Consider the following 15,795-nt stretch of genomic DNA (forward strand, 5'->3'; position numbering starts at 1 on the left):
TTGATTTTGACAATATACAGGGTGTTTTTTTCATAAAAGCCGGTTTTTGTGTATTGAAAAAAAAGCATTTAACCCATATATCTTTTAAAATCGCATTATTACGGTCACTTTAAATACTCACCATGTAAAAGAGAGTCTTTTAAGCTTTCCAACGATATATTACATGATGGGTCTGTGATTTAAGGTTTCCGCGCCACTGTGATCCGCGCGGCGGCAGCACAGCGCGGGCCTGCATACATTAGTCCACGGGCATATGTTGAAAAGAAGCCTCCCGTGGAATAGTAAATGTAGTAAGTGTGGAAAATGGCCTAATCTCTTCTTTTCAATGTGAAGAAAAGTAATTTTGACGTTGTCAAGCTCAATTTTGCGTCCGACCCCTCCAATTCAACATGGCGGCCAAAATGGGGGCTCGGGGGTTGAAGATGTTGGAATTTGTTTTTGACGTCGTGTATGGGGTCCATCACTATGTAATTTTGGTCGTAGAATCCGAATTTAAGGTCCAAAATTGTCTCCGGCTCAAAGGGATGCCCAAAATCCAATATGGCCGCCAAAATATCCACGATAGGGTCAAATCTCCGAGAGTTGCGTATAAAAGTGCCGAGTAGGGTATCTTTCCTAGGGTTTTTTGGGTCGTAGATTTCACTAATGAGGTCAGAATTTTAATACAGGTTTATTGAAGCCCAAAAATGTCAATATGGCGGCCAAATGGCTGCCGTTGCGGGGTGAAATATTTTGTTGAGGCTCGTATCGTCGAGTGAGGTGTCCCTGCATGGGTTTTTTGGGTCGTAAATTCCACAAATGAGGTCCAAATACCCAAACAGGCCCCAGTTCTCTAAGAACCAAAGTAGTGGCCAACATGGCTGCCGCTCAGATAGTGAGAACGGTAGAGAAGTTACCTTTCATACAATGATGAATTTTCGTGTACGTTTTGTACTCCGCTGATTCCGGGTGTAGTCCTCTAGTACATCGGAGTGGTAGCGGTAGTGGTCTGTAGTACATCTAGGACATGCTCAAGAGCGTATTTCCTGATTTTTCCCAAGAAGATACTTTTCTGAAAATTTTGCAGTCATGGACACGGCAAAAAAGTAAAATTTTGTGGGGAAAATCCTGCGACTTAGCATGGAATTGTATTTTAACTGATTGCAGGAATGCTACACGACGATTACATACACTTTGTATTTTGAATGAAATTTTTGCAAATTCATCACACGGAACAAATTCTTTGATATTTATGGGTATATTTTATCGTCCATGGGTAAGACAAATCTTCTCTTCTGCACAACGCAAATGTTATTTTTCCGTTTTGTGCTCAAAAAGAGGGTAAACATTTTTCGGTGCATATGATACGGTGGACACCTATTTTGTACTTTATTGGCTGCTTAAGCCAGTTTTGGTTTACCTTATTGTTCTCTAACATTAAGAATGTTGCAGGAATCGAAATGTCCGACAAATGCGTTTTAGGGGGAGGAGGATACACTTTTGGAAAATTTAATTTCCCCTTGAAGTGTTATACCAATACTGCGCACAGGGATTGGCTGATGGTGGACTTTTTTGTATCGATTTATCTTAAACCTCAGCTTATTTTTAAAATTGTGGTGAGAATCCTGCTCTCCAAAGTTGGAATACCCCTTTGTCCGCTGAACTCCCAAGGGTGACCGAGGGGGCTTTGGGATGACGAAAGCTGCACTCCTCGGATAAGCTCTCTATTTGACCTCGAGGCCCTGGACTGTGTCCGGCCTAAAATAACCCAAGCAGAAAAAATTCTGACACGTGAGGTTTAGGACATCCTGTACATTTGACTGTCAAAGCCGGAAATGGTATCCATTTTTTCCTATCATGCTGCAATTTTCTAAAAAATCTTCATTCGATAGGGAAAAGAGGATATCTTTACCCTGGTAAAAATTGGCTTTAGAATCTATGTTCCCAAATGCCATAGACCTATAGCCGGCTATAAGATTGCTTATAGCATCTATTGACGGCTATACGCAGTTTCTTACAGACGATGGCGTTAAAGTTATTGTTAGGAAGTAAACTGTTTAGCACGGCTGCTTGATTTCCTCCGCTTTCTAAAACCAGCTACCTATACGAATTCTATCGCTTTTTGTTACCGGACGTAAGAATTTCTATGGAATTTTGAACATCGGGCTCCTAGTGCCAATTTCAGCAGGGTATCCGGGCTCAGCCCTAAGATTCCTCCTAGAGTAACTATATGAGATCCTTGCCTCATACTCAGCAATACGTCTATGTAATTGAGGAGCTTTCCGGAAAGAGGGCACACATAGCAAAAATGGCCTTTGAGAAAAATGCATTCGAAGTTTCGATCATTATAATTATGGCCACTGACAATGACTTACGTTCGAAATCGGGAGTCCAAGCTGCAATGTAAGTCATCATCAGTGACCGGAAAGTAATGATGGAAACTTATGATGCATTTTTCTCATACGCAATTTTTTGCAATGTGCCCTTTTTCCGGAAAGCTTCTCAATCGTTAAGTCCACGTTCCTGCTGTTAAGTAGGATGAGGCGTTCAAAAAACGAACACTATCTGCATACGAAATTGCCGCAAATCGTAAACTAGAATTAATTTTCATTGTGTTCAGTAATTTGTTCGTACCTAACACTGAGGCTGAATTTAATTTTTTCATCCTCACAAAATAATTGTAATAAATTTCGGTCATATAGATTTAACAGCACCATGAATGCGTGAGGTGTTTTTCAAGGACAGTGTGGAAGTAAATTTCTTGGTAGACTCAGTGAGATATTCTAATCAATCAAAAGTACTTATGATTTGTCCTACCGCCGCGGACATATACAAAATATTCACCCTACTTTTCAGATGGAAAACGAACTAATAAGTTTTGTATTCAAAATAGTGTATTTTGTCCTTTCACCGAGAAAAGTATCTTCTTGGGAAAAATCAGGAAATACGCTCTTGAGCATGTCCTAGATGTACTACAGACCACTACCGCTACCACTCCGATGTACTAGAGGACTACACCCGGAATCAGCGGAGTACAAAACGTACACGAAAATTCATCATTGTATGAAAGGTAACTTCTCTACCGTTCTCACTATCTGAGCGGCAGCCATGTTGGCCACTACTTTGGTTCTTAGAGAACTGGGGCCTGTTTGGGTATTTGGACCTCATTTGTGGAATTTACGACCCAAAAAACCCATGCAGGGACACCTCACTCGACGATACGAGCCTCAACAAAATATTTCACCCCGCAACGGCAGCCATTTGGCCGCCATATTGACATTTTTGGGCTTCAATAAACCTGTATTAAAATTCTGACCTCATTAGTGAAATCTACGACCCAAAAAACCCTAGGAAAGATACCCTACTCGGCACTTTTATACGCAACTCTCGGAGATTTGACCCTATCGTGGATATTTTGGCGGCCATATTGGATTTTGGGCATCCCTTTGAGCCGGAGACAATTTTGGACCTTAAATTCGGATTCTACGACCAAAATTACATAGTGATGGACCCCATACACGACGTCAAAAACAAATTCCAACATCTTCAACCCCCGAGCCCCCATTTTGGCCGCCATGTTGAATTGGAGGGGTCGGACGCAAAATTGAGCTTGACAACGTCAAAATTACTTTTCTTCACATTGAAAAGAAGAGATTAGGCCATTTTCCACACTTACTACATTTACTATTCCACGGGAGGCTTCTTTTCAACATATGCCCGTGGACTAATGTATGCAGGCCCGCGCTGTGCTGCCGCCGCGCGGATCACAGTGGCGCGGAAACCTTAAATCACAGACCCATCATGTAATATATCGTTGGAAAGCTTAAAAGACGCTCTTTTACATGGTGAGTATTTAAAGTGACCTTAATAATGCGATTTTAAAAGATATATGGGTTAAAAGCTTTTTTTTCAATACACAAAAACCGGTTTTTATGAAAAAAACACCCTGTATATTGTCAAAATCAAAAATTTTGTGCTTTAGTTATGTTTACCTTATAATTATCTATCAAGCAAAAAAAAGAAAATTAAAATCGGTTGAGCGGGTCATGATCTAGAGCGGCTCAAAGTACGCGCCCGGCCGCCATTTTGAATGGCCGCCATCTTGGATCTGCCACCATTTTGAAAATGCCTCTTCGACTCAAAACGCTTAAAATATCATCTAGTTTGACCTCCCAAAGTGGCAAAACTGAATCACGATTTGCAGCGTACTTGCCATAAGCCACCGTACTATTCAGCCACCGGAGACGAATCATGAAAACAGCCGAATAATCTTCGGCGAATATTTCTTTGTCCAAACTGAGGGTTGATCATAGAATCTCCATCGCTTCTTTTTCAAACGACCTTGATCCAGGCTCTGCCATATTCTGTCATCTCGTCGTTTTCGTCACAAAAGGACGTAGTCACATTCGAGGGTTGCCGAATCTCCCCTCGAAATTGCACTCTTTCCAGGAGAATATTGGGCACTTCTGACTGAAATTGCACCGATTTTTTTTCTGATCTCATACGGAAATCAGACAAATTTTGGAGGAAATCAAGCATGCAGATCGTTATAAAAAATAAAACTGATCGAGTCAATTTTGCGACCTTGAATGGGTCACGTCCTTCGTCCTGGAACCGACGATTTGCCGATCGGAGTCATTCGGCAAGCTATGAATCGAAGGATTTTGAGGGGTGGCGGGTTTAATCGAATATATTCTGTAACCTACATACTTGCAGCCAGCAGAGGAATACATTTTTTGTACTTGCGGAAAAGAGCTCCTTACAGTCGGATATCATTTACAGGGATTTAGGCTCGTGGAATTGAATTTAGTCTTAAAATTCATCATCGCCTGGAAAATGCATGTTCAGTATCGGGACTTGAATTTGAGTTCAGTTCACCGAGGTCCTTTCCTCTCCTCTAACTCCGACACTGGTTTCGGCCGCTGTAATTTTTTCCTTTTTTATTTTCTTACGTGCGTACTGCAGAAAAGAACCTACGACAAAATTATCTCCCTCGAATTGCCGTTTCGTGAACATTAATCGAGCCCTCGCGTGATCAATCCGCCGTAAAACGCAGAGTCCATTTCCTCCAAGCGTCGTAAAATGACGTCATCTCATCGACCACCGGTGACTCCGGCAGTCAGTCAATAAAACTCTCCTGAAAGTGCACAACCGGGTCACGACCACGCTCACTGAACCGCGAACCGCTGAAATCCCGCGAAACGGCTCCGCAAAAACGCGTAACTCCGCCCGGTCCGCGCCCTGACTTACGCGGTTCTAGCTCGATTGCCAAATTGAGCGAAAACCAGCTTTTACCCCCCGGTAACTCAACGTAAACCACGCTGATTTCATCGCGCAACCTGTAAACCTCGCAGGGCATCTCTCTCGATCGTCGGTGCGTCCGCGCGCTCGAAAGGGCTCATCGTCGGAGCAACCAGTTCCGCTCTCCAGCCGCCCCCCCCCCCCCCCATCGACCCCGGCACCGCGGCGAATTTCACACCCCCCATTTGGCAACCCCCAGTCTCCGAGGTTGCCAAAACTCACCTTTTCTATCCAGTTGATGCGTTTTTTTTGCAGGCGGTCCGACGACAGCGCTTTCCGCTTTTGGGCAAGCAACCGCGACGCTTTCTCGCCACTACTAGGAAAATAGTTACCTGTCCCCGCCGCCTCCCCCCCCCCTCTCTGCTCCGGGGTCGCTGCCGCGTATCTAGGTAATTGATTTCGGTTTGGGACCCCCCCCCCCCCTTCTTTCTGGGGTCGCTCTTCAAACATGGTGTGTTTGGCTTCTTTTTTTTTTACCGTTTCGTCCTGGTCATCGCGGATGAGCGGTCTCAGTCCGTTTTCTCTTCCGACGACGACGGTCGGTCTCGCTCGCGCTGGTGTTCTCGAGCCCGCGTGGTTTGCCGGTGTGCGCGATAGTGGGTGGCGCGTGGTGTTTCCGCGAAGTGATAGTTCGGGTTCGCGCAAGGTGGATTTTTTTGGAGTTTATGTGTGTGTCTTTGACCTGCTGCTTCTTTACTTCATGTCTTTCCTTGCATATCGGATCTTCCTCCTTCGTGATGTCTAGTCAGGAGCACGCTTTTGCATTTCTTCATTCTTATTCCCCTCGTATTCTCTCGTCAACCGGTGGCGCGGCGTGCTTTGCGATATATCGGTTTATCTGTCATTTAAACCTATGGAGATGGATCGATAAACAGGGTGTTTGCAACGAACATCTTAATAATTGACTCTCTACCACAGCTTCAAATTATGAATTATCGATAATCGATCATTCATGCCTTGCCACTGTCTTCAATCTCTGGTTCGAGGAGAAGAACGAATTTTGTTCAGTGATGAAGTAGACGTAGGGTATCGATGCCGCGAGTTCAGAAACATTTTTCGAGGTTGTAAAATTTACTATTAATTTGATTGCCTCTTGGAGAATTTATAATATCACTATTTGGTTTGAAGGAAGGAATAAGTGTAGTTCAGTATCAAAGTAGGGTATCGATGCATTGAGTTCAGGAACGTATTGCGACGTTGCAAAGTTTACGATCAAATTATATCATCCTTTGGTTTGAGGAAAAAAACAAATTTTGTTATGTGGCTAGGAAGGTTGTCGATCGACACCATGAGTTATGACGCATTAACGTAAAATTTACGAAATCTCGCTTTTTACAAAGTCGCGTAGCTTTTGCACGTATTTGACTAAAAGTTTTCGCATAAATGTACTCATTTTTGCCGAAGAACGCTCATTTATGTACATTCTTGGCCATCTTGGATAGAATTGGAATCTGCAGACTCTGCAGACCGGCAGTAAAATTTCGTGTGTTAGATGTTGGTTAGAAGAATGGCTGCACTTTTGGGCCCTAAGCCCTCCATGAAGCGATATGTTCATACTCTCGCTATAATGGTTCAGTTACGCGATCAAATTGAGCCATCAAATTGGGCCTCTCATTGGTCGCATCCTCACCTCAGGTCTTTCTCCACCAATCAGAGCTTCAGTTTGATGGCTCAATTTGATCGTGTAACTGAACCTTTAAGGTACTCCAGTTTGAACCTTCGACAAGCGTAACCGTCGCGACCGCACGTTCCCATCCGGAATTTTCTCCCGTGTGCCTTGTCCGAATGGGGTGAACCACGAGGAAAGCGAGCCCTGAAACCACACCACTATACTACGGCTGTGCGCTAAGCCCATCAATCGGGGTGGCCTTCAGCGTGTTTTTCATGCAGCAATCCCGATCTTGGACTATTTTCGACCCGCGGATGTATGGTCCCCGCTTTGGAGCTTGCAGCGGCCGGCGAGGCAAATCACGGAGCGGCGAACAGTAACAGCAAACGCTCGCATGGTGGTTACCTGTCGTGGCAATTTGCCGCCAAAAAGCGTCGCCCGGCCGCCAGGGGCACCAGCCTTGCCGCCTCTCCCGAAAAAATATGTATTCTCACCTATACTCGGCATCGCATCTCAAGCAATTCCTCTCCCTAGAAATGTCCACATTGTCCGTGGAATTGCGAATCCGCACGTCTCTGTTTGCGATGTTGCAGTTTTTCAGTCCAAAACAGAGACAAGAGACCCTCCACTGGCCTCCTAGCGACAGGTGGAAGCTCTTTCTTTCGGGGTTTCAACAATTCCTTATGGACAATTATGAGGGAGCAAGCAATAGGGAGCAAACCAAATAGCTTGAGGCTTTTCTCGACCCCCCCCCCTCCCCTAGAGCGCCAGGTAATTTAAGAACGGGCCCTTATGACCGTCCATTTGAAATGGGATCATAGCCCACGGAGGCAAACATTTCAGTAGAATGAATTTTGTTGATTGAGGTTTAGGATTTTGATCCTTCGGGAAACTTTGAGGCCTGCATTGAAGTACAGCAATAATAACTCAGTGCAAAGCTCTCTAATTTAGATGAGAATGATTTCGCAGATCGTAACTGCCGCAGCGAACGTTATCACAAAAGGTTTAAAATGGGTTTTTTTTGCATAAATAAACGCGATTTGGCAGGTTTTTTGCTCAGTCCGGCTGTAGAAACGGTCAAGTCGTTTTCTTGTCAAATTGCAGCGGTGTTTGGGCGCAAAGCTTGCCAAAACGCTTCGGGACCGAGATGATCACACGGCGACGTACGATTAATTATGAGAAATTACCTCAATTTGACTCTTTCCGCGTGATTAATGGACCTACACGCGTGCGTTGTAGTTTTATTGGTCCCCGTCCCTGAATGTCCCGTTTTTATCGCTAGGTTGCCTACGTGTATAAGCACGTGGAGAAAAAAGAATTACGTAGTACAGTGTTAACAATCATGGTGTGCTCGATCAGTTTTCCTAAGCTTTTTTTGAAACCCTAATCATCCCAAAATAAAACAAAAAGTATGTCTACTATGAAATGGCCAGCACGATGGTGTCCAAGATTTTCCGGGAAAATGTTCCGCTTTAAATTCACCTTCGAAAACGTCATCATGAGAGACGATCGTACACTGTTAAAAAAAACGGAGTGAGACTCAGCACAAGCGCGAGTAAGAACGGGCCCTCACTTCGCCGGACCGAGGAGTCACTCCGACGGAGAATCGGCTGGACGGATTTTGGGTGCCGTACGCATAGAAATCACTCCGACGCCGGACGGATTCGCGGGAGCCGCAAATTTAGGGGTTCGCAGCTAGGGGATGGTGGAAAGGGGTTAATTGTGGAAATAATTTTTGAAACTATGAAAAATAAAAATATTGAAACCATTGGTATATGATTTAACCGATTTTGAAGGTTAGAAATTTTCTACCTAACTTGGGAATTGAACCCGGGACCTACCTAACACTAACCGACGACCCTACCGATTGAGCTATAGCGAACGATGCATGAAAGTGACGCAAAAACGGTATTTAACGTCGATTTGAACGGGCCGCTAAGATATTTTCAATCTACCTGGATTTGTCCGTGTATTTAGTTTACTTTACTATATTTTTTAACTATATTTTATCGTTTTACTTTGTTTTATTTCCTTGTTGTCTCTATTTTTTCTTCACTCTATTTTATTTTTTCAAGCACTTCATTTTTTTTTCTTTAATTATTTACTTCTCATTCCTTTACTTTGTTTTATATTTACTGTGATTTCTTTTAATACTTCATCATAATTTTTGGACTTCACTTTACTCTTAAAATTCATTCTATTCTTTAACATCATTTAGTTGTTTCCCTTATTTTATTTTTTTCTTCATCTCCTTGCTCCCTCTAATTATTTACTTCAATTTAGTCTTTGACTTCATTTTATCATATATTTGATTTACTTTATTTTATTTCTTTTCTATTGTCTCTGTTATACCATAATTTCGACTATTCTATTATTTCCACTATTCTATTATTTTTTCTATTTTTTTCTCTTTAAATTTTTCATTTTCATTCTGAGAGTGGTAGGCTTAAAGGGGAGAAGAGACAGTATATAGCGCTAGTGCGAGGGAGAGAAGGTGCGCGTGACTCCGAGCCGTACTGCAGCTCCGGTGCGGAGTGCTTTGACTACACATGCAGCCCGTCTCAGCACCTACGCGCTGAACCGCACTCCCGTGTTCATTCTCACTCCGGATTTTCCGTCGGACGGAATCAACGATTTTTAACAGTGTACTTCACTTCCCGTCGTTGCTTTCACTGGGAAAAAGGTCTCTTGGATCCGGAGTCCAGCCTCTTAAAAAATTTGACAAGAACAAAAACTCTTGAAACCGAAGGAAATCCGTTTAATTGGACTATTTTTGTCAAACTGAACTACGTGCATTATGACGTGAGCCCTGTTATGTATATATTCTTATGAGTCTCAAGGCTCATGTCTCAATGCTTACAGTTCTGTCTGGCAGAAATACGTCCTATTGAGCGGCACGGCTCTCGATTTAAGCAATAATCCAATTGGACGTATTTCTGGCAAACGGAACTAAGTGCATTAAGACATGAACCCTGAGACCCATAGGAATATATGCATTACAGGGCTCACGTCACAATGCACATAGTTCCGTTCGATAGAAATACGTCCAATTGAATCATGAGTATTGTTTCCTTTCAATTTTTTCAAGAGTCCAGCTGGACTCTGGATCCAAGATGCTTTCTTTCCAGGGGCCGGAATGATACAACTAAACCACGAATAATAAAACCTGCATCACACACCACATTTCTTCGCGGTAATGTAGAATCAAGTCCTGCTTGATATTTCGCGGGAAGCCCTACCTGCAACTTGCATTCTTCCCGAAGTTCCCGCATATCGCTTCCTCGTTGGCGAGCGCTGGCAGTCGGCCAGGCAGCGGCCAAGTCGGACGGTCGGATGTGGCAGTATTTTCTTTTCGTTTTTGGCATTTCGTGCATGTGCCGGGTGTCCCTGTCGCCCCCCTCCACTCCGCTGCCCTGCGCCCTCTGCCCCCCGGCGGTGCTACCGGGAGACCAAGCGTCTTGCCGTGACTCAGTCTGATAATCAATCAAGCCTTCGCCGTAACTTTCGAACTTTCCATTTTACATTTTTGCCGCCTCGAGGCGGGTTTTGGACTTTTCGACCCTTTCAAGTTAAGTGTCGCGGCCTTCGGGCGAGATTCGCGCGTGCTTTTCGCGGAGTGTTCTGTCTCTATTGCATCACGGTAACAATCCGACGTCACGTATTCTGATCGATGCAGTCACTGCATAAACACCTGAACTCCCTTTTTATGAGCCTCCTCTTTCGTTTTCCTCCCTTTAGTGCAGAGTATCCATATTTGTAGGAGTAGGAGAGCGGTACTTAAAACATACGTAAACGAGAAAATTCCAGCAAATATGACAGGGGTTTCAATCCCTCATCGTCGTAATGAGTTTTTGGTACTCATCGCAAGATTAGGCCTCAGTGAAACTCCCTCAAAATGTGACTCACCCCATCATTAAAATTGTTTAACTGAAACTTTTCGTTGGTCGCATGAAACTTACACAGCCCATATCTTAGAGAATTGCATCGTTTTTAACACTCGATTGTGATGTGTCATAAGTGGACATCTAGATATTATATTTTTTGACGTTTCTAAGATTTATGTTTTGGATTCATTCAGATCATTATCGTATCAATTCGAAGTTTCCGAAAGTATATGGAAGTGAAGATTTCCACTTTTAGGAATTTGATCTTTTAAGGGTGTTCAGATCCCGTGGGTCTTAAAATTGTGACAAAACGGTATCAAAAGTAGATAATCTGGTTCCTGTGAATGATTGAATCTACAAAAAAAATTTTCTTTGGCAATGATACTTACAAAAAGTTACTCAGTTAGGGGCACAGCTAAAATCAAGGTTAGTCTTATGAGTGGCGTGAGTAATAATTATGCGCGTTTGCATATTTTTCTTTAAAGAAATGTTCACTACTGTCCTATTAATCAGTATCAATACAATCTCGACGCTCATCAGTATTATTTTAGTGTTGATCTTTTGACAAATTCTGATTGAATGTTTCAAACTGCACAATTCTATTAGGAGTGATTTATGTAACTTTTGAGGAATCAGCGAAGAGGCTCAATCAATGAATTATCAATCGATTGAATGTGTCAATTTTTTTAGGAACCTCCTTTTTAGGCTGTAAAAATCCGCAATTCGCAAATGTTAATATCAGTCACCAGGTTTTTGTGCAAAAAATGAGGTGTATGTAGGAGTTCTGGAGTCCTTTCCTTGCTAGCTTCCATGTCGTAATATTTCCTAAGTGTCGCATAAATCTGCGGTTTATGGTTGCCTCGATGAGGACTGTGTATTTTCATCTTCGTGAATTCTTCATGAAGTTAAGTTCAATATAGGATTATGAGCTCTGGTCATATAATGGACGGGGAATTTGTTCATGGATTTGTGTGTTTTACGTTCCCAACTCGCTTGTGAATAAACATTATTGAGACGTAACATTCAAGGTTTAACATTGTGTCATCGTCATGAAGAATAAAATATTCTTAACCTTAATATAAATAAACCTTAATCATCTTTTAAATGTTGGTTCCATTCAAGTAGTTCCCATGCGTTTGTTTCTGTCATTTTTCTTGATTTTGAGCGTGCATGTTCATGCATCTTTTTCTGGAGCTTTCACGGCCTTTCGTGCCTGGAAATATGGACCATTTTACTTTTTAGTTTTCTTCTCTCATTTCCTAGGCTGATCATGTGTATGTCATTCTTACGATGTTCGAAATCTCGATTTATGAGTGGTTTTTGGTTCCAATGTAAACAACAACCTTAATTCCGAACGCTAAGTTGAGTATTATGCATTGTAGTAGTTCATCACGGCCCTGTCATTGATAAATTATATAGTTAGTTAGTTATTATAATTTTAAGACATTCAGCGAAGAATATCAATGAAGAATATATGGTACATATATATCAAACACAAAAAATTTTGATCGAAAGAAACTATCACGCGAATGCAACCACCTCGGCTTAAGTAAAAATAGGTTGTGTATCTGTTTACATCGAAGCCATCAAGCGGCAATGTTCATCGAAATGTAGTGGCCTGGTGTGCTTTGCGGTATCTCGATTGATCTGCCATTTAAACCTATGGAAGAGGATCGATGAAGAGGGTGTTTGCAACGAGCACCTTACTATTTTTTACCATAGTTTCAAATGGGGAAATATCAATGATCGATCATTGACGCCTCGCTACTGATCGAATGACGTAGATGCACTAAATCACACTGGAAAAGAAACACATTAAATCTAGAGTCCAGACTCTTAAAAACATCGACAAGAAAAAATACTCTTGATTCAATCGGATTTTTGCTTGAATCAAGAACCAAGCCTCTTAATTTGAGCGGATTTCCTTTTGATGTAAGCAAAAATCTGATTGAATCAAGAGTATTTTTTCTTGTCAATGTTTTCAAGAGTTTGGACTCTAGATCCAATGTGTTTTTTTTTTCCAGTGCAGTCTATTGGCTCCTCGTAAAATGACTCAGCTCGGGCAGAGACATAACACCGTGCGCTTACTTTACACTTGCATAATGTCCTCTTACTTAGTATGCATCTTGTTCTGCAAGCCTACATATTGAAGGTCGTAGGTAGTTTCATCCATGCTGAGTGTCTCGTTACCATCATTTTATTCATGCCCGTGGAGCGTGCATTACCGCATAGCATCTTCCTCGGACGTATTAATGCCAAAAGGAACTATGTGCATAGGGTTTCCGTACAAAATAGTTCCTTTCAGCATAGATACGTCCTATTCATCTCATTCACGCAGTTCCAGAGGATACTTTTCTTAAATGTATTCTGCGAAGAGATTATCCTCCAATCGGTAGCCATTTCTATCCATAGTCGCCAACTAAGATTTGTAGCTATAATAGTTCCTTGAGTCAATTTTGATTTGTATGCTGTCGGTCATATAGTGGCGTAATCATGACCCTAAACTCGCAGGAAAGATTATTTTGGCGATTTCCTGGCCTCCTTTACCTTTGGTTTATGCTCTTCATTCCCCTCATCAGGGTGTCTACACGTGCGGAATTTCCGGAAAGTCCGGAAACAGTACTGATTTTTTAAGAGCGGTCCGGAAGTACTGAAAAAGTGCGAAAATTCCGCAAGAAGGTCCGGAATTTTTGTCATTTTTGTCGCAATTTGAGCGAGAAATTCAAATTTTTGAAAATTTTTGAATTTCGTCAATTGTGAGATACCGAAATAGTGCTGAATTTCTCGGGAATGGACCGGAAAAGTACTGTAAAAGTACTGATTTTCGGCCAGCCTGATTCAGTAGACACCTTGCTCATTGAATGACTCCGTTCATAGGCCCTCTCTCCTTTATGTTACCAACATCATTGATCTCCGAATATCGGACATGGCCCGCGATTCGAAAAATTCGAATTCTCTTTCCAGCGTCATTAATTTTGGCAAATCATCCGTTTGTTCCAGACTATTTATCGGCGTGAGTGGCTTATCGGACATATCCCTCTATCCGTTCTCTATCCGGCAGCGACCATGCCGCTTGAATTCCACCACGTGGACGCCTTCGCGGAGGCGCCGTTCACAGGCAACCCGGCCGCCGTGTACCGGCTGGACACCTGGCTCCCCGACGACCTCCTCCAGAAGATCGCCCGGGAACACAACCTCTCCGAAACCGTCTTCGTGGCCCGCGAGGGCGCCACTTGGCGGATCCGCTGGTTCACCCCGCGCGCCGAGGTCAAGCTCTGCGGTCACGCGACCCTCGCCGCCGCGCACGTCCTCTTCAGCGTCTACGGGACGAGCGGCGACCGTCTGGAGTTCTCCAGCCGCGCCGGGTCGCTGTCCGTGACCCGCGAGGCGGACCGTTTGACATTGGACTTCCCGGCGCTGGTCCCGAAGGAGGTCGTCGTCCCCGACCTGGAGCGGATCCTGGGGGCTCGCCCGCTGGAGGTGCTGGTTGACGGGGCGGGTGGAGGTCGCGCCGATAAGCTCCTGGTGGTGCTGGACTCGGAGCGGGCCGTCAAGGAGGTCGCGCCTGACCTCCAAGGCGTGGCTGGGCTCACCTACGAGGGGGTGATAGTCACCGCCCCTGGCGGGGAGGTCGATTTCGTGTCCCGCTATTTCGCGCCTGCTGTCGGCGTCGATGAGGACCCGGTGACCGGCTCCGCTCACTGTTGTCTCATCCCGTACTGGGTCCGGCGGCTGGGGAAGCAGGAGCTCACCGCCTTCCAGGTGTCCGCCCGTGGAGGTCGGCTTTGGTGTCGCTTGGATGGAGATCGAGTTCGCATTTCCGGGAAAGCCGTGACGGTACTCACGGGACGGCTCCTCATCTGATCCCAGTGGCTTTAGTTTCTACTCCTCCTTGAAATGGTGAATCGTTAATGTAGATTTAGTCATGATTCTATAGAATTGTCTAGCTCGTCGTTTCAATTACGAAAAAACGTAACTACATATGAATTGCATTTTGCTCAAAGGAACCAAGAGCATTCCGATGATGCTAGGATGGTGCAACTTGCATTTTTGCAGTAAAATCACTGAATCCTGCAAAAAATTAAATTTACCAACGTGATTTTGGTCGTGAATTTATAGTTTATTGGGAGTAAAGTTAGTACTTGTTGAGATGATCATTTTATAATTGCAAGCAGGTAAAAATGGTCGCACAATCTTAGCGACATTGAAATGCTCTTGGTTCCTTTTTGAAAGATGCAATCCATTTCAGTGTTGCCGAATTGCCCTTCGCAAATTTCATTTTCATCAGGAGAGTTTTTGGCATTTATAATTGAAAATTGGACGTATTTCTACCTAACAGAACTATGTGCGGGTGGGAAATATCGTCGCTCCTCTGACGTAAGGGCGTATCTTAATTTCCACGTGAGCCCTATTTTCCGTATAGCTTCATGCGTTCCGGGGCTCATGTGAAAATCGAGATACGCCCTTACGTCAGAAGAGCGACGATATAGAATGTGCTCGTAGTGCTCGGCCGTAGAAATTGCTGGGATTATAAAGCGCCAGTGACGACAGCGGCGACGATGAGGCCCCGGAACGACGATCAGAGGCACTAATTCATAAGCCCTGTCCACAACGCTCTGGACACATGCCCAAGGCGCATGAGTCCTGCATACACTCTGCGCATAGTTCTGTTTGCTGAATTGAAAAAGCGGGATTTTAAATTCTGTCAAACGGAACTATGTGCCAACTGTATGCAGGACTCATGAGCCATGGGTATGTGTTTAGAGCAGTGCGGACAGGGCTCATGAGTTAATGCCTCGGATCGTCGTTCTTCGGCTCGGTCGTCGCCGCTGACGTCACTGGCGCTTTATGATTCCCATTCATTTTTACAGCTCGAGCACTAACGAGCACACCCCATATTTCCCAACCGCACATAGCTCTGTTTGGTAGAAATACGTCCGATTTTACTGATTTTTCCTCTGATTCCGTGTAATGATCCAGAGGGGAAAAATCCATAGAGTATATTCTCGTAAAGAATTGAAT

The 15,795-nt window shown here is 43.8% G+C and overlaps 2 protein-coding genes across 4 annotated transcripts in view; both read left to right on the forward strand.

Annotated features, from left to right (window-relative positions):
- The window catches only part of LOC109038569 (uncharacterized isomerase PA3578), a 32,798-nt gene extending 17,563 nt beyond the window's left edge, over positions 1-15,235 (forward strand). The window contains exon 2 of the mRNA XM_019053674.2: positions 13,774-15,235. Coding sequence (XP_018909219.2) covers positions 13,840-14,637 — 798 coding nt within the window. The 5' untranslated portion in view covers positions 13,774-13,839 and the 3' untranslated portion in view covers positions 14,638-15,235. The remainder of the gene's footprint in view (positions 1-13,773) is intronic.
- Positions 1-15,795, forward strand: part of LOC109038492 (paxillin) — a 120,770-nt gene that overhangs the window by 53,206 nt on the left and 51,769 nt on the right. Inside the window, exon 1 of one of the 3 annotated variants that reach the window (XM_072296003.1) lies at positions 10,372-10,529. The exons of the other annotated variants lie outside the window; for them this stretch is intronic. The gene's annotated coding sequence lies outside the window, so the exon portion shown is untranslated. Of the gene's footprint in view, positions 1-10,371; positions 10,530-15,795 lie in introns of those variants that run through there. 3 annotated transcript variants of the gene reach the window in all.

This window comes from Bemisia tabaci, chromosome 1, assembly GCF_918797505.1.
Source record: "Bemisia tabaci chromosome 1, PGI_BMITA_v3".
NCBI classification, from domain to species: Eukaryota; Metazoa; Arthropoda; class Insecta; order Hemiptera; family Aleyrodidae; genus Bemisia; species Bemisia tabaci.